Source organism: Paramisgurnus dabryanus, chromosome 13 (assembly GCF_030506205.2).
Source record: "Paramisgurnus dabryanus chromosome 13, PD_genome_1.1, whole genome shotgun sequence".
Taxonomy (NCBI): Eukaryota; Metazoa; Chordata; class Actinopteri; order Cypriniformes; family Cobitidae; genus Paramisgurnus; species Paramisgurnus dabryanus.
In genome coordinates this window covers 23175508-23200622 of record NC_133349.1, presented here as the reverse complement: position 1 = coordinate 23200622, position 25115 = coordinate 23175508, and the positions used below count along the sequence as shown (strand labels likewise).

Sequence of the window (25115 nt, the reverse complement as noted above, 5' to 3'; positions counted from 1 at the left end):
TCTCATTTTTTATCTGCTTAAAAAATCACCACGTTTTATTTTGTGCCACCATACTTACTTGTGTAACTCATGTAGCAATCTTTAAATAGGGAAAACATGGAAGTGTTTGGTGGCTTTTAAATTCATCCCTGTTTGGATCCTAAGGAATGAATGGGGCTAGGCTAAATGCTAACAAATGCATAACGTGCTGTACAAAAACTAACGCTGCGTCCCAAACCGCCAACTTCCATACTATATAGTAGCTAGGCAAAGAGTAGTGCTTTTCGCCTACTATATAGTATGGAAGTATGCGGTTTGGGACGCAGCGTGCGTGCATGTGCGCATTGAAAAAGGCTAAAAAAGCCTTAAAAGGAAACAAATTTTACATGCTGTGTTGATTGTATCATAAAACAGTTTACTTAATTCAAATCACAAGAATTTCAGCTTTCCAAAGATATGTGACATGTTTAACTTTTTGTTAAATGTTTAAGTTTTTTGCCAAATAATGCAGTGTCCCTTCCACGGTTTCTTAAGTATACAGTATTGGTTTATGGATAAATAGAAATGAACCTCGTTCCTTCACATAAATGTAGGCTGTTCGTGTAAAAAAAAACGTTGCGTCTGAGGTAAATTCAAATAGTACTTTGCAGCGCACTCACGCACCAAACTGATTAACCCAAGAAGTTGGATGATGGAGGGGTGCATTCATTCAACTGTAAATGAAAATGACCCAAACACCAACCCAAATTTTTGGGTCACACAGAAGTGCCCAAAAAACTACCCAGCACTGATAAAATAACCCACCCAAATGACCCAAAAGGTTCAACCTAGCGTCTGGGTAGATAAAATAAACCAACATTTTGTAATGTAATTAGAGTGTAACCTTATAATTGGATTATGAGACTTTAGATTTCATAAATAATAAACCATCTAAATGTGGAGATGTTCATACTAAATGATTGTATTATCATTCCTTTCTGTCTCAGTGGATGTTAAGCCAGAGGTTCCCTTTGCTCTTGATCCGGGCTCCCCGCTGGACCTTCGTACGGATATCAGGATGCAGGGTTCTGCTTCAGACCCCAGCATGTGGGAAAGACAGCTTCAACAGGAACTGCTCCTCATTCAAAAACAACAACAAATTCAGAAACAGCTACTTATCAGTGAGTTCCAGAAACAACACGAAAACCTGGTCCGCCAGCACCAGGCCCAGATACAAGAACACCTAAAGGTAATAATAACACAGCCTTCATGACATAGTGATTAAAAACATGCACAACAAAACAACACGGCTGTGCAATATTATACATGATGAAACAGAAAGCAAGACAAACAGTTATCAAAACTGCACAGTCCAACTAAATATGAAACAGTTGCTCTGTTTCAAAACAAATGTTTTCATTGATATATCAGAATAACAATGACTTTGTTTATGTCCACTAGAATGAACATGTGATTATACCTAAAAATATATAACTCTTAATTTAGATTTTTTTACATTAAAATAAAACATTTTTAACATCATAAGTGAGTTCACTTTTTTTCTAACTTACACACTGTGACAATCACAAATCCTTTCTAGTTAGGTAGTTCAAGACACAGACAATAGAAATGACCGCTAGCATCATTAAAACAGCTGTGTTGTGTAATGAGACACCTGCCTCTCAGCTCCAGCAGGAGCTACAGGTCATGAAGCAGCAGCAGGAAAAGCTGGAGAAGGAGAGAAAACTGGAGCTACAGAGTCAGGAGAGAGAGCTGGAGAGACATCGTCGTGAACAACAAGTCCTGTTTCTGCGCAATAGAGAGAGAAACAGAGAGAGTAAGAGCTTGTCATCACTCTCACCCACACAACACTTAAACAACCTGCCTGCTTTAATGAAATTCAAATGTCAAATGACACACGTCTATACCGTTATTACAAAACAGCACGACAAAACTGTATGGTGTAGCGTTTTGTGCTTAAAGATCTGGGCTGATAACCGAAATGTTGTGGGTTCTCCTCTATGGGGTGACAAGGTTGCGCCATGCAATGGGGATTGGTCTTCTGATAGGTCTGCCAGACATTGCTTCGAATAAAAGCGAGCTACATGACTAATCAGCAGGCCCACGTGGAAAATAAACTTTGTAGAAATTGCCGCAAATTTCCACCGATTTTAAATGATTAGCATTTGTGTGTTGGCCTTCTATTGAATGTTTGCTTAAATTATTATTATTATTATTATTACTGTATAAAAGCATATTATGGCTTTTAACAAGATGTAATTAAAGTCTCAGTTGTGCCTAGAATGTGTCCCCCCAAATACCCCAATCATTTATTATAACATGTTCAAAATGACCCTATTTGGGTGGGAGCAAAAATGCGCTGTTTTAATGTCTTTAATGTCTGTGCCTTTAAATGCAAATGAGCTACAGCTCCTCTCTCCCTTACAAACAGACAATGAGCGCTTTCAGTTAAAATAGATCTGATTCATACCATCTGAGACAATAGAATCAAGTGGACAAAGTACAACTCGCGGAAAATGGTAATGCAGGACTGTAAGTGGGCGGGGCATTATCAATGTGACCTCACATTGATAAGAGAATCAAAACGGCATGTCTAAGGAGACATTTGGTTCAATGAGGATTAGGAGCAGGTGGATTTTTTCATCGTAGGGTAGTTGTGTTTACACACTGCCAACACACATTTAAAAGTGGATTTTGCTTAATACACTGTAAAAAATAATATGCCCCATCTACTCAATAAAATTGTGGCAACAGATTACAAGCAATATCATTAATTACATTCAACAAATCAAAATTGATTTAGATTTACTCTATAAACTCCTTAATATTAGCATATTCAAAAAGCCAAACTGCAATTTGCAATTAAAAATTTTATTAAAATTGAAACAAAAATATTGGGTATACTAGACAAAGATCTCGCACTATACAATAAAAAATATTATGCCATATCTACTCAATAAAAGTGTGGCAACAGATTACAAGCAATATCATTATTTAAATTCAACAAATAAAAATTGAGTTAGAATCATACCATAAACTCTTTAATAGTAACCCATTCAAAAAGGTTAACTGCAATTTGCAATTAGAAATTAATTTCAATTTAAACAAAATATTGGGTATACAGGACAAAGACCTAGCACTATACAATAAATACTATTCAATTATACTATTTTAATTTAACATCATCCATTAATAATATTATTAGTAATGAGTATTATATCTGATTTCAGAATGACAGACAAAGATGAATCAATTCTTATTTTATTGCAGTCAAAAGAACAGGAAAACATCTCATTTTTAATGGTGTATTTGTAACAGTGTACACTTCAAAAAGTATTTTACAGTCTTTAAAGAAAACTGTCCACATTTCCAGACGAAAGGTTCCATGTTTGTGTTCTGTTACTTTGATTCACACCCAGAAAATCAGACAGCAGTTTAGACTTACTGTACTGTAATCAGTTTATAAACTTTGAAGAATCCAGCTCCAAGAAAAGTTTCTGAAACACCTGAAAAGATGCCTGGGATACTGGAGATTCAATGCATAGATCCAATCCAATGAGGATAAAGCCTGCCCTGGGAACAACTTTAAGGCCTCGATAACAATTCCAGCATCCCTTGGGCTTCCACTCCTAGAAGATCCATTCTTTACAATTACAGCCATCACAAGCTGCCCAAGTCCCGCCTCTTCATCATTATCCTGCAACATTAAACAGCAATTATTTCTTAAAACCTTTATACATTTATACAGCTTGAATACTGAAATAATCAACACATTAAACTTGTATATTAAAATGCTTCGAAGAAAACTGATAATAAATTCTCATTAGAATTACAAATAATATCAAAACATGTTTGAAAAGATATATAACCTATATAATTAGGTCACACCATAGGATGCAGTCACATATTTATTTGTTAACCAAGTTACTCATGTGTATATACAAACACATACACTATATACACAATATAATATATACAATACATATTTTTAATAATATTACTCACCTTTTGTTGTGAATATAGTTCTCCCTCAGCAATGTTTCACGTTGCCTGCAGGAAATTGCAGTAAAATTTTGTTAATAATAATGTTAATTTTACATTATGTAGAAAGCTTAAACATTTTAAAAAGATAACGAATATCTTCCTCACCTTTTGTGGAATTAAATGAATAACGTTGCATTTCCCTTCAGTTTTGCTTCAAGTTTCGGAGGGCAGCAGACAAATCCAGTAAGACGTCTTTGTCAAACAATTCAGTCAGCCACGCGAACTTCGCAATTGAACACACAATTAATATACAGCGGATAATAGTTTTACATTAACATTTGAATCGAATACTTTGTGTATATAATTAACACAAAACTAAATAAACCGAAAAAGACCGCAGTAATGTCCAACTTATCTTTAAAACACGAAAGTCCTCAGAGCGAGCGAGTGGATGAAGAGAACCCACCCATTCAGATGAACAATATGATTGGTCAGTTTTTCTGTCACTTAAAATGAGTTACAGCTGGACAACCAATTGCAGGCCGTTTCTGAGTTCGAAGGTTCAGACTGTGCAGACGGCATTCTCCATTAAGCCTGGTTTGTTTAAGTTAACTAAGTATTACATTCGCAAGTCATACGCATATTACAACAATTTACGATTAACTAAGAAGATGCAGTCTTGATGACAAATGCATCCTAGATATGCGACCTCCTAAGGTCCTAAAGCTGAAGTTATGTCCAAACCCAGTTCGTATTAATCCTTTTGTAATTAATATTTACGAATTACAAACAAATTATACATAGAAACACTGTTTATATACTTATAAGACCAAATATTGCCCGTTAAATTTACCCGAAATGAATTTTATCCACAGTTTAAACACTACATTGACGTCACAGCCAGCTGTGATTTTCAGCCAGACTGGCCGAGGTGAGGCGCCGTTGTCCGGTATATATGAGCCCTAAGCACCGGCTGATTATCTGGAGCTCCCGTCGCCAAAAACTCGAAGGAAATGTTTAAATAGGCGATATCTTTATGAACCAACTGCATATTCTTGTTTAAAAAACATACATTCTCGACTGAAATGTTTTCAAAACTTTGATTTTTGGCACATTAACAGAAATATTTCCTAAATCCGTCTGCTCAGCTCTCACAACCTACATATTAACTTGAACTGGTTTTTCATTTAAAACAGCTCATTTGTATTACGTTGGATTTATTCAGTATTCGCTACATGCGCAGATACACAATAAGAATAGCTAAATCCTTCACAAAAACAATAAGTTGTTTTTATTCCAGTTCTTTTTAAAGAATTTTAACACAAAAAAATTACCAAACTACATGAAAATAATTTTATTAAATAAAGTTTACATATTCAATTTCATCAAATCTACAAGCCTGCAGAATGACTTTTTACAGTGTAGGCACCCTTTAATTAATAAATGAATTAATTTGAATATGCTTTTAGCTACACTGTAAAAACAAATTTTGCACATTTTTAAGTAAAATCAACTTGGATTTACAAATCTTTTTTTTCTAGTGATGAGTTGTTGTTACTTATAAAATAAAGTTGATTTAATTAAATTTTATAAGTTACAGCAACTCATTACTAATTATGATAAAAAAATGAAAGTTAAAATGACTTGTAAATCTAAGTTGATTAAACTTTTTTACAGTGTACTGTACCAATAAGAGTCATATAAAAATGTGACCATGTCTGTGAATATCCAGCTAAAGTAGTTTTTTTTTTTTACATACAATCCTCCTACATAATATACAGAACATTGTGTGAAAATATAACCTTGATATCTTTAATATAGACTGAGGAAGATCATGTCAAAAATGCGAAATCAATGAATGACATTAAACATTGATGCTCCTAATCTCATAATTACTATAGATTATGGGGCACATTTTTATGACATGAATAAAAGCACTTAAACAGTCAGGTTTATGCTGTGGTTACTGATAAGGTTAAATCTCAGGTCACATTTCAACCTAAAACCAAAAAAGAAATTCTGCACTCAGAGTCCCATTATCATAATGCGACCGAGCAGTTGGTTTTATATCTTTTATTATTCTCATTTCTGATTCTCATTTACACTACACAGTATTTCTACTTTAAAAAAAAAAAATGAATGGCATGGTTTAGTATATAAGATTCACACATAAATGGTTCAACTACTACATTTGCGAGATTAAACAAACCCTCCAAAGGTGCCTCACGTCTGCTGTCCAGAAGAGGGAGATGTTCCTTCATTTGTGTTAAAGATGCTTAAATCTCCAGCCAATAGTGTAAGAGATTTTTAAAGTGCAGCTATTAAGAAGTGTGTGGGTGAATGTGAAGGGAAGACGCCGTTGTCTGAGTTCAGGCTGATCCTGCTGCGTCTGGGAGTGTCAGTAAAACAGTCTTTTCTTTGGCCTTGAAAGGGAGCCAAACTCAACAAACATGCATATTTAACTGATAGCTCACTGAAAAATGAAAATGTAACCATAATTTCAATTTGTATATGTTTTGACTGAACCCCAAGATGTTTATGGTTTCTGTGTGTGTGTGTGTCTCCTGGTCCAACAGGTGCGGTGGCCAGCACCGAAGTCAAGCAGAAACTCCAAGAGTTTCTGTTGAGTAAATCCACCAAAGATGGGGTACCAACTGCAGCCTCCCTGAAAATCACACAGAGCTCCAAAATGTGGTACACGTAAGTTATATACCCTCATATACCTCAAATCATTTTCAGTCTCTGTTATAATGAGTCATAAGTAGCAATTTTGTAAGTACGTAACATCTAAATGAGTTAGGAGAAATGTGTAAACATAGCATTAAAAAATGTGACCCTGTCTGCGAAATCCATTTTCGATTAGGAGCAGTGCAGCATCTTAGTTTGATTTTACATTGATTTAAATCTTTAAAATGGCATTTCTCAGTCAATATTAAGGTTATATTTTCACAGAATGCTCTTTAACTGTATGGTAAATGACTTTTAGGCTTTGTGAAATGTATTTACTGAAGAGTATAAAGACAGATATATTGTAAAGAAATAAAAAAAAACATCCAAGGTAGTAAAATCAGCAGATTTTTGCTAATAATGTGTAATGTGATCCTAAGGTTGTAAGGCTGTAAGCACAGGAGAGCTGTCGGCTGTATTTATGACTGTGATGTAAGTTCAGGAGTTCAGTTTGCATCTCCTCTCTGTTCAGGGCCTCCCATCACACCTCTCTGGAGCAAAGTTCACCTCCTTTGGGAGGTGCGTCGTCCTCCTGCAAGGTTTCAATGCCCTACCCGCAGGAGAGTCGAGATGACTTCCCTCTGAGGAAGACAGGTAGGCCTCAAATATGCCTTTGGGAAGGCTGACCTCTTAATCTATAATCTATATTAAATTGCTTGTTTGAATAATAATAGAAAATGCACTGTGTATACATTTATGCATATGCATTTACAAAGCATATAAACTTTTATTTATGCTTTTGTGGTTGTGCCAATAAACCACAGCATTATTAAACATGAACTGTAAGGAGGGAAGTTGTTTTTCCTCAAAATTACAGCATCCCATGAGAGCTGACACATGAGCTCATATGTACATTATTTTGAGGACTGTTTAAGTACATTTCATTCGTTTCTTTACAGTAGGATTTCCTCTGCTTATAAACCACAGCTTTCATAAAACGTTGCTAAAAGGTGTATAATTTTCCGGCATTATAATAAGCTTTAATTATTTAGAAAATCCTTGATTTTTCACAGAAAGCACTACAGGTTTGTTGACTCAGTTCTGGGGGGAGTTTTGTGGGAAGTCAGTATTATTGTGAGTTATGACTCCCACTTGGTCAGCCAGTCGTGAGTTCTTGCAAAGGCGAACTGTTCATAACTGTGCCGTTAAGTCAGGGAAATGACATTACATTCCTTCCTCGCCGTGTCCCTTTGAATTATGACAGTAAACAATTATACCTGCCTAATTACTTTAGCATATGGCTTGGCATGCCGTATATTTACACAATTCAAGGGATCAGACGAGGGAGTTTTATCCCAAATTGTGCCGACTTTGTTTGCCAAATGTAAACTAATCTAAGGCAATTATGTAGGTTGTTCAGTTCAAATAAGCACTTTATAGACACATGAAAGAGACGTGTTTATTGTCTTAGCTTTCGAACAGTAACCTCCCAGTTTCAGCATCAATTTCTGTTTCGCTTCACTGAAACCAGCCAATATCCTGAGAACGGAGAGAAACAGAAGGTTGAGGAATCCAAACAGATCATCGAGAAAGCAATTTTTGAGAAAAACTCAAATCTACTGAGATGTTGCTTTGAGGAAAAAAAGGGGACGTCTTTTTTCATAAAGAAAAGTTGATCAAAAAATGAATATCCACTTATAATTTACTCGGTTGCAATCCCAAATGTCTATGACTTCCTGAAGTTTTTTAATACAATCCTGGCTGTATAAAGCCAATGAATGGTCGTCTGCATTTTGAAGCTCCAAAAAGCACATCCATCCATTATTATTATTATTAAATCCAAACGATTTCTTTATTGATGGATGGATGTGCTTTTTGGAGGTTTAACACGTTGAGCAATATTCAGTGGCATTACAAATCATTCATAGCATGGAAAAAGTGAAGTCATATACATCTGGGATGATCGAGGGTGAGTAAATTATGAGAGAATTTTAATTTTCTGGTGAACTAATACGTGAATTTCTGACTAAAATCAAGATAAAGACTCTAGTATTGATTTTTCCTGTAATGCAGCTCCTGGTCCATATTACACAATATTAACAATGTAATGAAATTCAAACAGTTTTATAGATCGAAAGATTATTCAAATAAACCATTTAGTAGAGGAATAAATCTTATTTCCTATGAATATGCCACAGAAAACCAAACAATTTAGGACATTTTAGGAACTATCCATCCTTTATGAGTATTATTTATTGCCTAAATCTTTTTGCCTAAAAGTCATTTCCTGCTTGTTGGATTCCAAGCTCTATATGTGGTCACACCGGTATAAGACCCCTTCCTCCGCTTCCTGTCCATCTCAATTAGAAACCCCTTAAAGTAAGCACGCAGCAGGAGCGACACAAAGGTGCCGGTTGTTTCGCATCCTGGATTTCATTTGAGATTTTTGATTGGCATATGTCAAGGGGTTAGGTTAGCACTGTGAAGAGAATTGACCATAGCAAAGCAGTTTTGCCACTCTCTAATGCTTTTTGAGAGGAAATCTCGGTGTGGCTTTTGTTTGATATGGTAGTTGTGATAAAAAAAAAATATATATTTATCTACCTAGCTTGTTTACAGTAACTGGCAATGTCATGTCCTAGACCAGAGCAGATCTGTATGGAGGTACGTGACACCGCTGTGGGCAGGAACAGCCCTGCTTATTGAAAACAGGAAAAACCTTTACTTTGACCCACATAGCAAACATGTGGAGCAGGTGCAGTTGAGATGAGAGGGATTTGAGTTTGTACGTCTTAAAGAGAAGATATTCTGGGCTGTAGGACCAGACGTGCTGTATCGTGTCACAGAGGTATTTCCCACTGGAGACACGTATGGGAAGGAAAAACAAGAAAAATGGACTGCGATGCAATGATGAAGTAATATGGATTGCAAAGGCAATGTTGTTGCATCACATGGTTCATGCCTTCTGGGTAAACAGGTGTTTGTATTTTGAGTAATGAGAGAAAAATAGGAAAGATAATTCAGGATGTGTGCGTTCGAAGATGGATTGCCTGATGATGACTGATTTAAACATTAAACAAGATTTGAAAAAATATATTAGATTTAAAGTTAAACATAACTTCAACGTGCATAAAAGTATTTTTTTTTGTTTTAACATTTTACTGTATTTATGAGGACTTTTGAGATTTTGAGTTCGACCTCATAGTCAAACATGTACACAGAAATTCAATGATGGGTCTGAGACCTTAAAAAAATTGGCCTTTAAAATTTAATTTAAACCACAATGGTAAACAGGTGAAGGTACAATTACTAGGAAATATTTACATAAAAAATATTTACTGCATTTTCTTTACAATCTAAAACATGTTGGGTTATTTTAATCAATGGTTGGGTCAAACCCAACCACTGGGTTAAAATTAACCCAGATAAAATTAAAATCAATGGTTTAGTTTGAACATATGACAAAACCATGGGTTGAAACAACCCAGCATGTTTAGTGTGTAGTTCATAATAATAATAATAATAATGTGTGACATTAAAGGAAAACACCACAGTTTTTCAATATTTTACTATGTTCTTACCTCAACTTAGACTATAGCTATCTTTTTTCAATGCACTAAAAGGCAGGACATACAGAATATTTACACAATGTAAATTTCATATTAATTTATCAATAAAACTTTTTACTTAGCTTGTATATTAAAGTCACAATCAAAATGACATTAAAACTTGAAATTAAAACTTCATTACTTTCATTATTTCATTATTCACTATCTGTGTCCTCAAGATTTTTTATCAAAAACGCTAATCTCCTCCCCTCTCGAAATGTTTTCTCTTTACTTCCGGCCCAGGAAAAGATTGCAGCGATTAGCATGTTGCCAACATGACCCAACTTTAAGCGATCAAATCAGATCTTGATGGACAAAGTCAAATCTCGTATATACGCCACAGTAGGGAATATCAAACAATTGCTACTTCTGTTTCATGCCGACTTTAATACATATTTTCTGTTAATCGTACCCAAATGTATTATATGTAAAAATTCAAAATAGAAGCATTTTCACTGAGGGTCTGGAACCTATAGTGTATTCACAACTGACGCCAGACTTTAAAAGCGCTCTAAGCGAATCACTTGACATCACTTTTTGTTGACATTCGAAGTGTTGTCAAACGGAGCGTAGCTAACTCCTCCCCCACCCTTCTGTGCTTTCTGAAAGAGTCATGAACGCCACTCAACCCCCACTCCCAAATCCTTCTTGTCGTTTATTGGCTGGAACACTTTGTTATGTTTTGTGGTGACTACTTTGTTTTTGTTGCAGTTTGTGGAGCCTGGGCTGTCTGCAGAGACCGCGTTTTTTTACAGTGTGTTCAGAGGACAGGCAGCTAGCAGATAGTGAGGAGATGTTTACTGATGTTTTATGGCCTAAAACCCGTGAATTCGCTTAGAGCGCCTTTAAATCCACATATTCTGAAAAGGAAAATTGGTATTTGGGTCAAGATAACACAATAAATAAAATTCAGCAGTGTGTACCCCCAAAAACTGTATCCCAATGTAACAATATGATTTTTTAAGTCCTCGCCCCACACATATTACTGTTTGTCTTGGCCACTGGTTCCAGCCCAGGGCACAGATGTGAAAAATGAAGCAGGTGTCTGTCGCTCATGACCACTCGTTTTGAGTGAGATTGCTCAAAGTGGTGTGTTCTCTCATCGCGTCACGATCGCAGTCTCCCACTGAGCCCACCGACAACCGAGCTTCCACCTCCACACCAATGGGGTGGTGTTCCCGTGGCGACAGGCTAAAGCGCTGAATAAAAATAGAAGGCAATCAGGACAGTGTGGGGTGCGAGGCGGATTGGAGGAGGCTCCCTGCAGTTTGCTCTCAGCCCACTTCGCTAGCTGGATTTACATCCCATTACCGCACTGCTGGATGAGAGCTGACGCTTCTGCCGATCTTCTGCAGAGGTCTGAAATAGCAGCCCTGCCCCTGCCCGTGGGCCATTCACTCCTCTGAGATTACCACTTACAGCTGTGTCTTCCCATGACTCTCTCTGTTCTCAAACGATTTCTTTTTGTATGACTGCAGCCCCAGTTTGGTCAACTGTCTTGTCAGTATGACAACAATAATCTTATCTAGATCAGATGGAAGAAAGCAATACTGAATAAACAGTTATTATGTGCAGAATAGCAAAATAAAAACATTTCCCTTATTTTTTTATAGAAATTTTCACATGGTCCTGTAGATGTTCATATTGACTTTTTGGTGTGATTTGCACAAATTTTGGTTGTTTTGGGTGATGTCCAAGTGAATAGACCACTGATCCAGACAATGGGCTGCACACCACTTAATGGTGTTACTATTGCACAATGGGAAACTGCTGGGTAAAACAACAGACATCTACTCATTATAATAAAACCAAATTTCTGTATTTTTGGCTGCTGGTTGTAATGTGGGTGTTCCCATAGGGAGGCACTGAATGTGGGTGGCTGGCTTAGTCACTCGCTTCCCATCAGAGGGTTATTTTGAAGCACTTGCCTGTACATTAGTCAAATAAACATGCTGCTCCATAATGCATAATTCAAGAACATTTAAATTATGACAAAATACTCCACAGGGTGTGAGTGTAGAAATAATGAGACAAAATCTCGTTCTATTGCAGTCATTGTCACATTTTTGTATATTTTGCATTAATATGTGTTTGGATTGGACAGGCTGTATCTACATTCGCTCACTAAAACATCTGCTACTTTAGCATGTTAACTGTTACTATACAATGCAATGGTCGGCCTACATCTGGATAAGTTTTTTTTGTTGTTTGTTTTGCACAACCTAATTTATTCCAGATGACTTTAAAAACAACCTGTAATCATGGTATAAGAATGCCACTACGCAACAGCGTGGATTCCCCTCTCTGTGATAAAAATCATTCATGCCTGTGTTGGATTATATGCACAGCTACAAATACTTGAGCTCAAAAATATGTTTGACTAAACCTGCCAAAAAGATACTCTCCAAAATATCAGAATGAAATTTCACCTTAGCCAGGATTGTGAAGCAACATAGAAACTTGCATTCTTGATTTCTTAGTGTGTTAAATGTTTTTTATCTTCAGTTTCAGAGCCCAATCTGAAGGTGCGCTCCAGGTTAAAGCAGAAGGTTGCTGAGAGAAGGAGCAGCCCACTCCTGAGGAGAAAAGAGGGGAGCATTATGACACCCTTTAAAAAGAGAGCACTGGAACTTCTGGGTAGGAGTGCCATCCCATTATGAATTGCATAGTTACACAACACACCTGGGGGGTAAACAGTAGGATTTCTTATTTCGCGCTGGTAGTTTCTCTCCAGTGATCACAGCAGCTGTCCATTGCCTCTGAAGCTCAGTGTGCTATATTGTTACATAATAGCTGCTTTGACAGGTGACATGTTAACATGGATCCAGTGTGCTTTTTGATGTTTTGCTGGTTGAATCATTTATTCACTTGCGGATGTTTAAAATGTATCAGTGGCAGGGGATTGCGAGTGTGGGAGGCCTGTTTTACATTTACAGTTCATTACATTTACATTAGTCATATCCAAAGCAACTAACAGTGCTTTCATACTGTACATTTTATTAGTATATGCATTCTTTGGGGAATGAACCCATGACCCTTTCCGCTGCTAACGCAATGCTCTACCAACTGAGCTTCGGGAACAGTGACAGCATGAACAACAGGAACAATGTGTTTCACAAAAGCATTTTTTGTGGATAGATAGACGGTGACAGATGGACAGACAGAAGGACTGACAGACAGACAAAGATAGACAGAGATACTGACAAAGAGACAGACAGACCAACAAATTGACAGATAGACAGACAGATGTATGGACAGATAGACAAAAAACTATACAGGTAAGCAGACAGACAAACAGACAGACAGACAGACAGACAGATAGATAGAGATAGGTAGACAGACAAATAGACAGATAGATAGATTGATGGACATTTAAACAAACAACTATACAGGTAGACAGACAGACAGATAGACAAAGAGACAGACAGACAGACAGATAGATAGACAAAGAGACAGATAGATAGATATACAGACAGAAGAACCGACAGACGGACAGACAGACAGACATACAGACAGACAGATAGATAGATAGATATACAGACAGAAGAACCAACAGACAAATGGACAGACAGACAGACAAAGAGACAGATAGATAGATATAAAGACAGAAGAACCGACAGACAAATGGACAGACAGATAGACAAAGAGACAGACCGACAGATAGATAGACAGACAAATAGACAGAGAGACACTGACAAAGAGACAGACAGACCAACAAATAGACCGGTAGAGAGACAGATAGACAAAGAGACATTTAGACAGACAAATATACAGACAGATAGATAGATAGATAGATAGACGGATGGACGGACGGACAGATAGACAGATAGATAGAGATACTGACAAAGAGACAGACAGACAAATAGACAGGTAGACAGACAGAAAGACAGACAGATGGACAGACAAAGAGACAGACAGACAGAGAGACAGATAGACAGACAGATAGACAGACAGGCAGACAGAAGGACAGACAAAAGACATATAGATGGACAAGTAGACAAACAACTATACAGGTCGACATACAGATAGATGGAACAATTAGACAGATAGGCAGACAGACAAATAGACAGGTAGACCAGTAGACAGACAGACAGGTACACAGATAGATAAACAGACAAATATACATATAGACAGGTAGACAGACAGACAAACAGATGGGGAGATAGACAGACAAACAAACAAACATAAAGATAGATAGACTGACAGACAGACAAATATACAGATAGATAGACAGACAAAGAGACAGACAGACAGACAGACAGACAGACAGACAGATAAATAAACAGACATACATATAGATAGACAGATAAATGTGCATATAGACAGCTAGACAGACAAACAAACAGACAGATAGACTGACAGAGAGACAAATATACAGATAGATAGACAGACAGACAAAGAGACAGACAGACAGACAGGTAGACAGATAAATAAACAGACATACATATAGATAGACAGATAAATATGCATATAGACAGGTAGACAGACAAACAAACAGATGGGTAGAGAGGCAGTCAAACAGACAGACCAATAGATAGATAGACAAATAGACAGAGAAAGGGACAGACAGACCAACAAATAGACAGATAGGCAGATAGACAGACAAAAATACATGTAGTCAAACAGACAGACAGGTAGATAGACAGACAGACAGGTGGATAGATAAACAGACATATAGATAGACAGACCGACAGACATACAATCTAAACATTTTGGGTTGTTACATCCCATGGTTGGGAAAATACAGCAAACCTAAATGCTCATTTAAATGAACCTAGAAAATGTCCATATTTTACTCAACCATGGATTGAAACAACCCAGCATACATACATACATACATACTCAACAGGTTATCTGAGTATGTGATTTATAATATTTACGGTTATGTTTCATTTATCTCATTTCGACAGAGTCCACAGCCAGCAGCAGTGCTCCAGGATCAGGTCCTAGTTCACCCAATGGGGCCTGCAGTGCCTTGGGGGCTGAAAATGGACCCTCTTCTCTACCAGTCACCACACGCACTGAGGTACTGATTCAATGTCAAACTTGCACTCGCATCTAACCGTTCAACCACAGGTACAAACGCCCATTAACAGTCAAGATTTCTTACAACGTTTTCATCAAAGCTCTTCTGAAACACTAGAACCTGTACGACTTAAAAAAGCTGATGGCCAACAGGCCGCACCCATAAATTTCATAGACCCAAGCACAGCCTGTCGTTGAGCAGCTATGAAAACAGAACGCCGACCCTACGGCCCGTGACCTGCTTGTCCGTCTCAGTCCAATGAAAACGGCTCCCAGCGCAGACAATAAAGAGTCGGTTCACTTCCTGTTCTCTACCGCTAACCTTTACTGGCATTATAGCTGTGTGGTTTTCTGCGCCCGCAGGTCTCGTAAAAGCTCGTTGGAAGAAAACGTAGATCAGATATTCTTTGCTTTTAAAGTCGGCAAGGATAAGTTCAGCACTCACCTATGGACTTGTTTCAAGCCGCCCGCACTGAGCGGGACTTTCTCACTATCAATCCTCAATACAGTGCATGCATGCATAATAAGAACCTCGTCTACCTTCAGAAAATTTAGCACGGAGGCCTTTTGCACTTTACTGATGTTCATTAGCTCCCTCCAACTGACTCACTTCCTGTTGGCTTCATGGCTCGGTTGCTTCGGGTCCCTGTGGACTTTGCTCACACTGAGGTGTGTTCTGGGCAATTGTGACATGTCTCTGTGAAGCCTCGGCTTAGCAGCTGTGTTATTCTTCAGCACCACTGTTTACACTCCCATGGACCTCCAATGCAATAGCTGACAAGGAATGCTTATTGCACCCTGATCCAGTGCCGAAGTGGTGGGTGGTTGAGCTTAATTGATCTGCCAGCCGCTGGTAGCCAAAGACACGCTAACAACACAAACACGCCCGATCGCTATTGTATTGACATAAGCCGCGAGGTCCCACGGATCGGACTGGCAGGTCGAGGAGCTCCCCGCAGTCGCGGCGCTAAATACGAAAGCGACCAGCATTTGTGAACCGTTACATTGGGTATCCTCTTTCAGGGGGAACTGGTCCCCCAGGTCAAATAAAGGCTGGATATCCACATACAGGTCAGTGAATCGGCAGGAGGGATTATGGGTAAACAGTACCGATCCTCTGCCGCATCCTGATTGGCTGCACCACAGGGTGGAGGAAGTGGAGTCATCTAATACGTTGTTTCTCTGATATTGTTACTTAATGTATCTTATATAATAGCGTCAATGTGATCCTTTCCTCGGCCTAGGTTTTATTTCCCCGAGTTAAACTCGTACAGCTTTACTGCGGCAGGAACGAAACCATCATTCGTCTTAGTACATTAAAGTTTATTGTTCTGTTGCTGTTGTTTTTTCCAATGGTCCGTAGTGGGATTTCAAAATGTCTCTGTCTCTTTCCCTCCCTCTGTTTTTCCGTCACAGCGTTGGCCATCGCAGTCGAGGTTATTGGGCCCTGAAAACTCTGTCTCTATGTTAAACCTCTACACATCGCCATCTCTACCCAATATCTCCCTGGGTCTTTCGGCCACCTCCTCTCCCATTAATGTAAGTCAAACAATCCTTTTTTGTCAACTCGGAGTTCTGTCCACACCAAATCTGGATTCTGTGATGAAGTTTCATGAATTCGTCTAAACCATTTGTCCAACCATTACAAGAAGTAAAATACAGTTTCACTGTAAAAAAAATCAGTAGAAATTGCAGCTGGGTTGCCGGTAATTTACCGTAGATTTACATGTTATTTACTGGAAAGAGTTTGTTCAAAGTTAAATGAACATTAAACATTTACAAGTCTTTGTCTTTACAGAGTCAAACTAAAAAAAACAGCATCAAGCAAAACATTCTGGGAAACAAAATCTGAAGCAAAAAACAGAAAAAGGTTGATGATGATTTCTGATTCCCAGAATGCTTTGCATGAGGCTGTTATTGTATAGTTTTATTCTGTAAAGATAAAGACTTGTTAATATTTAACATTTATTTAACTTTGAACAAACTCTTGCCAGTAAATAACATAAATGTAAATCTACGGTAAAATACCGGCAACCCAGCTGCAATAACATTGAAATTTCTACGGATTTTTTTTACATTGTTGGGTAAAAAATATCGTTTTAGTAAATTTTAATTTATGAAATAAACACAAAACCAAAAATATCTTTTTTATATGCATCACTTTCATGCACTATTTAAACATCTGAAACTATTAGACAAAGATTGATTGTGTATCTAGTCCAATCTGTAGAAATCTTCATGGACAAATTATTCGAAATCACTTTAATATTCACAATGTTGATTGATTTTATATTGCAAACAATCTTATTAAAATTATAATGCATGATAGAGAACGAACATATCTGCATTTTTGTTACCTATTTTTATATACTTGGTATCCACAGGCTGCAGGTTTTTTAATATGGCTCACTCCTACACTTCTGATTGAATTGAATGTGGATGTTTATGTTGATAAATGAAGGGAAATGTCATTTATGTCCTTGGTTCAACTGCATATTGTGCTGCCTGTTGAAAGAGCAGCCATCACGGTCTGACTGGATGATATGTGTAGCCTCAGGGTTCTGCCCTTTGACCTTGGGGGATTTTATAGGGCTTAGATAAATATTGTGCTTAAGTGTCTGGTGTCGGTTGCACCCCACCCTCCCCTCAGCCACCTCATTCATTACTGCTGTTTAAAGTCCAGCCAAGCCAGAATAATCAAGTTTAGCTCCCAACAATATTTAATCTTGAGTTAATATTGTAGTTAGGAAGATTAGCCCATGTGTTTACATCATAAACGCGTAGTGCAGAAAAAGACAAACCTTCTTATATATAGATATAGTTTCGATCTATTAGAGGGGTAGATGTCTTTTTTATATTTATGTTCTAGCTTTACAGATGACAGATTTATATGTTGTGATTTTTCCTTTTGCAATCTATTGTTAACCCAGCACAAATAATGTAAATCTCTTTATCACCTCTCAGGCTGCTTTAGGACTTAACGACCAGCATGTTGAGGGTGGTGGGGTATCAGCGGTCATGCAGGGTCTGTCCGCCCAAATTCTGGGACCAGTGCCCCTGTCTGTTGCTATGGAGACCAAAGTGAGCACCAGCCACCAGGCTCTTCTGCACCATCTCCTCCAGAAGGAGCATCTCCGCCACCAAAAGATCTTCTCTACAGGCAAGAGCAGGGTTAATCATATTCATACACAGAAATCAAACACACTATTGTGATGGCACAAGTGAAACTTGTTTTTGTGAGTTTCAAACAACATCAATATGTTAAGTTACAGGTTCAGTCCCAATGGAGCAACCTCAGGTTAAGTGCCTTGGTCAGGGACACAAGGATTGTTCCTTGCGGCTTTAAACCTGTAACCTTTTGGTTTTTGGCCCAGAGCTTTTCAAGGATCAGATTTTCCTTCATCTTTTGGGATAAAGGAGTTCATTGTACAATAAAAACATAGTGTAAGAAGTCAAAACTTCCTCTCTGGACCAGTTAGAGAAAGCAAGCTACAAAAATATTTGAAAACTAATATTACAAAATATATACATGTTATGATTAAAATTATAATATATACAATTATGATTTTTATTACAGACACCGCAAAATAAATAAATAAAATTAGTTTAATTTTGTGGGTCACAAACACGGTGGAATGTAGGTTGTTTCAATAGCTCAACGACATATTGTTGATTCGATTCTCAGGGAATTACATAATCATTTTCTGCTTTAATCACATTTCTGACTAATTTTCAGTCGCATCAGTCAAAAATGCGTTTTGAAGAGGAAAAACATACATCGCATTTATTTAGAAAATGATTTCACAAAATCCAAGAACAGACATTTAATTCGGAAAGGCCAGTTATTCAACTAAACAATAGCACAGAACAGCAGACAGAATTGGTATCCGTACATGTTAAAGTAACATAAACAATTATTTACACGATACACAATAGCATACAGAACATACCTGGGAGACTGAATAGGCTAAATTAACACGACAAGCCAAATCAAGTTCAAAAAGGTCCCAAAGTCACTCCGCATCACTGAATCCATTGAATTACATAAATACACGAGCAGCTTAGAGCTGACTTTTGCGGCTGTAGACGGTAATAGTTTCTCTTGGTTCATATGAAATTATTTTGATGTATAAGTTAGACCTGGCTGACCATAAGATCCAGGACCCGTTAATCTATTAAAAAAGTGTGACATATAGTCCGGAAAATACTGTAAATGTTTGTGGCACATAAGTAAAATCAGGACATACAAAGGCAAATGTTTGCTATGTTACATGTATATTTACCAGATCTATTCAACTCATTTAGGTCAAAGTCCGGTGCATCCTCCTTCTCCACTGGCCTTGAGGGACAGTTCTCCTGGTACGACCCGTCCCAAGCTCCCACGTCACCGGCCTCTAAACCGCACCCAATCTGCTCCACTGCCCCAGAGCACTCTCGCTCAGCTCGTGATTCAACAACAACACCAGAGCTTTCTGGAGAAACAAAAACAGTATCAGCAACAGGTCCAGATCAACAAGGTACAATCATTTAACCAAACAACAAAGCTATTCCATGTTTTGATTTTAGCGGCATCATGGGAAAACAGCCGCAGTATAAAGGATTAAATTGTCTTACTAAAACACCATTCAGTTTGTTCACAAGGGAACGCCGGTCAGACAGCCCATCTCCTTTATGTGAGGAAAAACCTATGGATGGTTCAAAAGTGGCACTCGAATTAGCATAGCTTAAGGCATCAGTTGAATGCTAACACCACAAAATTGCACAGGGACGAGTTCAAATGGGCACCAAAGTGGATGGAATACATACTTTTGTTCCCCTGTGGAAATATTTGTGTTTCTGTGCACCAGCAGCCGTGACCTGGCCATCCGTTTAAGTGCAATTATTCTGCCGCGCATGCTAGGTTAGCGACACGGGAGGCTCGGGTACTGAATGACTCCTTTGTTAGCGAGAGCTCGCAGATTGATCTGCCTTATTATTGCTGAGAGTGCTATGGGAAATTCAAGGTTACAAGAGCAATTTTCAGACACGAAGATCAAAAGTGCCCAGAGAGCAGTTGTTTTGCCTATTATTGTTATGGCCTCGGTAACCAACCGCTGCCTGGTCTGGGTAGAGTTGCGTGACTGTAGTTTGAAAGTTACTAATTGATTTGTTTGGCAAGATGTGAAGTTAAAAAAGTAGCAGAACGTGTGTAACACAAATGAAAGAATAATAGATTCAATGCCAAGTGCATAAAATAGCATTGCTGCCATTTTTTTTTGTAGGGTGAGATATTTAGTTTGTACCATACAGCACTGATGGTACCTGGTTGTGTCTCCTAATAATATTCAATAGGCTAATTGTTAACAAGTAAAAAATGCCCTTTTTAGTGATGCATAAGTGAATGCAATAAATTACTTCTGGGAAATGAGATCCTGAATGCTGTGAAATTAGGGATTTGCACACTGTACAGGCTTTAGTGTGAGCCAAGGTATAAAAATATTTTGTTAATGCCAGAACTATTTTTACTTGAGATTGGCTATACTCAATTTTCCATATTATATGTCAGGTCTATAAGGTTGTGGATTCGATCCCATGGGAACACACATAATGATAAAAATGTATACCTTGTAATGCACTGTGTGTTTCCAAGACAGGGTTTAAACCAATCCAGGACTAGGCCTTAGTTATATTAGGACATTTACAAACACACCTTACAAAATCATGATGTTTTAAATCTGTATGAATTTTTTTCTTCTGATAAACACAAAACAAGATATTTTGATAAATGATGGTAAGCACACAGCTGATTGTAACCATTGATTTCCATAGTAGGAAAAAATACAATGAAATTCAATGGTACCATCAACTGTGTTATTTATCAAAATATCTTCTTCATTATTTATCACAATACTTCCATAATATTTGTTTTTCCTACTATGGAAGTCAATGGTTACAATCAGCTGTGTGCTTACCATCATTTATCAAAATATCTTGTTTTGTGTTCATCAGAAAAAAGAAATTCATACAGGTTTAGAACAACATGAGAATGAAAAAAATATGACAGAATTTGATCCCTTTTGGGCAGCTTATGTATTATGGTCTAGGACTAGGATAAGTCCTGTCGCTTTTAATAAAAGCGTATGTAGAATGCATAAATGTTATTCTGAATGAATAAAACTGATTTGTGTTGCACTAGCTATAACTATTACTAAGTGCAATAATTCACCTGTCGCTGAATCATAACAAATAAGTCAAATCTTTATGTTTCTCCACAGATGCTTTCGAAATCAATCGAGCAGCTCCGTCAGCCTAACGTCCACCTGCAGGAGTCAGAGGAGGAAGAGGATTTGCATGACCAGGATATGCAGGAGGATAGCTCGCCCTCTGGTGGCGTCATTCGGAAGCACAGCACAGACCACAAGAGCTCCAGCTCACCGATGGACACTCACCCTGGAGTCATCCGGGTGAAAGAGGAGCCCAATACCAGTGATGACGAAACGCTGGCAACTCAGAGCCTGGCAGACAAACAGAGCTCTTATATTAACCAGGTTAACGGGAGGGTCGTGATCCGGGCCGTGATTTGAAACGAGAAACGCATATATGCACACGCAAAAACACACAAACACACACAACATGCTTGGAATGGTCACAACGCATGAACACAGGGTCATTGCTTTGGGAGCTTCATAACTGGTTTCATTTGTGAACTTGTGGGGTGAGTTCTGTCCGTTTAATGTTTTGTATATACTCGGAGAAGATGAGATTTTAACCGACTTGATCTTTTAATGCTAAGAAGAAGAGGTTTTTGATTGTTAAAGTTTGTTAATAATTTAAGATTTTCTCTTTCTACTTTACACCCACCTATTGAGAAACAGCAATTTTATTTTGCTTTATATAAATGTTACGAAGCTACGTAAGAGGTGAAAGCAACATCGTCATCGTCTGCCGAAAGACTCCCAGATGAACAAAGATCCTCACGAATACACTAGGAACAGTTGGAACGGGTTCTAGATTCACATTCTTTATTCCTCGTCTCCTGTGGTGCGAACTGAAGGCTGCCCAGGATCACGAGCAGTACTCCTTGCTGAATTTTGAGAGGGAGAGAGAGTCGTAGAGGAAATGCCTGGTGGAAGCCAGGAATCAGAATGATTCATGAGCGCAGGAATGCTGGGAGAGGACAGAGCTCCATGCTGAAGGCCCAGCAGTGAGCTTTGATTTACTGTGCAAGCAAATTACAAAGTGAGTGGGGAGACAGTGGTGGGAGCCCCCTTTTAAAACCAATCATTTCCTCTGTATTCCCACATGATGTGTTTACCACGACATGCAGGCTTGATGTTACTCTGGTAGAAAAAAAAGGTAATTGTTCTGTTCTCTTTCTCATTCGGTCCTTTCCTGAGGTGGTTTTGCTGTTTCTTGGATGTCTTTCTTCAACTCGTGTGATAGGTTGAAAAAATGCTGTATTGTATTTTAACATCTTTCCATCTTTCCTGTAATTGATTGCACTTCTGATGTATAATTGTTCGTTTTTGTGTATGTGATCCTCGAAAGGCATCAACAACAAACATTGATTTATGGAGGAAAATGTTAATCGTTGTGAGCCATCAGTGTCGACAAATAGCCTGTGAGTCAACCTATTTTGTTCCTGTCGTCTGTTCAACTGTATGGGATGTTAATGACAAGTGTCCAGTCACGATCGAATGTCACGTTCAGTTTGTAACCGTTCAGTTTGTTCCCTTCCTGTCTTGTCACCTTTTTTAAAATAAAGTTCTTTTCCATCCTGTATTTCGTTGGACAATCTTTTCACCGGACTACGTCACACTGTTTAAGTTAACTAGCGGATTTCCAAAACAAACATAAATCAAGAAACAAATCAGAATCAGTTGAAGTAAAATGCAGACAAACTTTCCCACACTGCTGATTCTGAGGGTGATACAGAGGTTTTAGACTGTGCCTTTGAAGGCTTTCTGAGCAGGCCTTTGAAGTGAACATACGAGAGGTTCCCTAAGTCTGCATTAAAGCTGTTAAGATAAAGTGAACCTCAAGACGGTGATATACAGTATAACCTGGGTTAAAGTGACCAGGCCAAGTTAAACCAATTATGCAGGGTAGGCTTAGCCTGAGCTCCAATAATTCCTAGTGCCAGCCAATGAACGGATCATAACAATGACTGCATAACAGTCCATTCTGTGAATCAGGGAAATAGCTGATTTATTTAAGAGCATTTCAATTTTCTGTCTTAACGTTTTATTCAACCTAAATCTTAAATCTAGAGGGCTGGACTAGCAGGGACGTTGCTGGAAATAAAGCTTTACTGGGGCACAAGCCCCCGCCCCCCATTACTTGTTATATCACTTTTTCTTGAATGCTTCTGCATGCAAGATATGTGCAACAAAATTGCACTACAAATTTCCCTTGCTTAACTACTATTCAACATATACTGGTAAAGGTAAACATATTTAAATATCCTCAACGGAGTTAACACAAACATTATTAAAATTATTATTAAAATCATAAATGACATACTGTGTGGAAATAATGAATGCATAGAAAACATTTTCTTGCACATTTTTATTTTACATTACACATTAATGATAGCTGTCCCTATTTAGCCGGGGTGTCCCGTATTTTTGGCCAAATTGATTGTGACCTCACGTGTCCCGTTTTTTGAGTAACCAGTGACTGACTGATACAGCAGGGCTGCGTTCAGCCCCGACAGAACGTTGCACAACGTTTATTAAACTGAAACGGTGATGCATTGAACACCCTGTTGTGATGACGCAAGAGTTGCAACTACGGTAGCTGAGAGGCCATGCTTTGTGTTCTTTTTTTAAATGTTTCTGAAGCCTGATGAAATCGTTATAAATGTGTGTTTAATACTGTAAAATACCCTCGATGTTACAGTCACTGACCTTGCCGTTCAGAATGAAAGACAACATTCCAACTTGAACCCATTGAGAGAGCTGTCTCTTTACTATCGCGTGGTTTTATACATCTTGCCGCTGATTGGGCTGACATTTCTGACACACCCACCAAACAAGAGAAAACGCTTCTAAAACCTGTTGGATTCCGTTGCACACCGTTTCCAGGAAACATGTCGTTCAACCCGGAAACCGTAGCAAAACGTTGCGCACCGGTGTGAGATTGAACGTGCCCCAGGCTTGTTTATGTTCAACTTCATATGGCGCCACAAGAACCGAGTGGCAAATGACATCAAAATCCCGCGATAGCGATTTGAGAAACCAAACAGAGGAGACTGCCATCGAAATGCTCTCGCGGTACTTTGATGTCATCCGCATGTCGGTTCCAGCACCTGCATGAATTCAAACAAGCAGTAACAGCAGCTGATCACGACTTGTCATCCAATCACAGACCCCCTCACGCACAATCGGCATACGTAAGGGGTTGTTTAATACGATTTCATACTTTTTTTGTTATATAGTGGTTTGTTTAACAATTTGTGCATGTATAACGGCATAAAGCTCAGTCTCAATTCTGAAGACACCGGCGATCCAGACCTGCCTGATAAAACACCTCAATCTGAGATGCCACAACAATGAATCATGACAATTTTCAACTTTGCTAGCACATTCTCGCTTTTTTGCCTGTAAGTGTGTTTTAATTATTTGTAAAGGTATTTGGTGTTGATTTAGCAAAACTACAGTTTACAGAATCTATGTAATTTTTAGTTTGTCACAGGTAAAATTAACAAGAAGTGGATAACGTTTACTAACCCTTTTAGTGCATGTGTTTTAGTAAAGGTAATGGTTCATTTAAAGGACTGTGTTAAAAGTTCCTTGCTTTAAATTAGCAAACTATTAATAAACCTTAACTCTTATGCCTTGGCAACATATAGATTTAATTACGAGATTCACT

General features: G+C 38.1%; 1 protein-coding gene and 1 long non-coding RNA gene across 2 annotated transcripts in view; one reads left to right on the top strand and one right to left on the bottom strand.

Moving 5' to 3' along the window:
* Positions 1-23024, top strand: part of hdac9b (histone deacetylase 9b) — a 33729-nt gene extending 10705 nt beyond the window's left edge. Inside the window, exons 2-11 of the mRNA XM_065261320.2 lie at positions 966-1207; positions 1645-1795; positions 6540-6663; positions 7163-7284; positions 12744-12875; positions 15149-15264; positions 16680-16802; positions 18228-18423; positions 19569-19780; positions 21518-23024. Of these exons, the coding sequence (XP_065117392.1) occupies positions 966-1207; positions 1645-1795; positions 6540-6663; positions 7163-7284; positions 12744-12875; positions 15149-15264; positions 16680-16802; positions 18228-18423; positions 19569-19780; positions 21518-21826 (1727 nt within the window). The 3' untranslated portion in view covers positions 21827-23024. The remainder of the gene's footprint in view (positions 1-965; positions 1208-1644; positions 1796-6539; positions 6664-7162; positions 7285-12743; positions 12876-15148; positions 15265-16679; positions 16803-18227; positions 18424-19568; positions 19781-21517) is intronic.
* On the bottom strand, positions 2950-4551 carry LOC135743548 (uncharacterized). The gene is made up of 3 exons (XR_010530537.2): positions 4129-4551; positions 3985-4029; positions 2950-3676 (listed from the first exon to the last, which is right to left on the bottom strand). It is a non-coding gene; the product is annotated as an uncharacterized lncRNA (long non-coding RNA).
* Positions 23025-25115: the final 2091 nt, after the last annotated feature.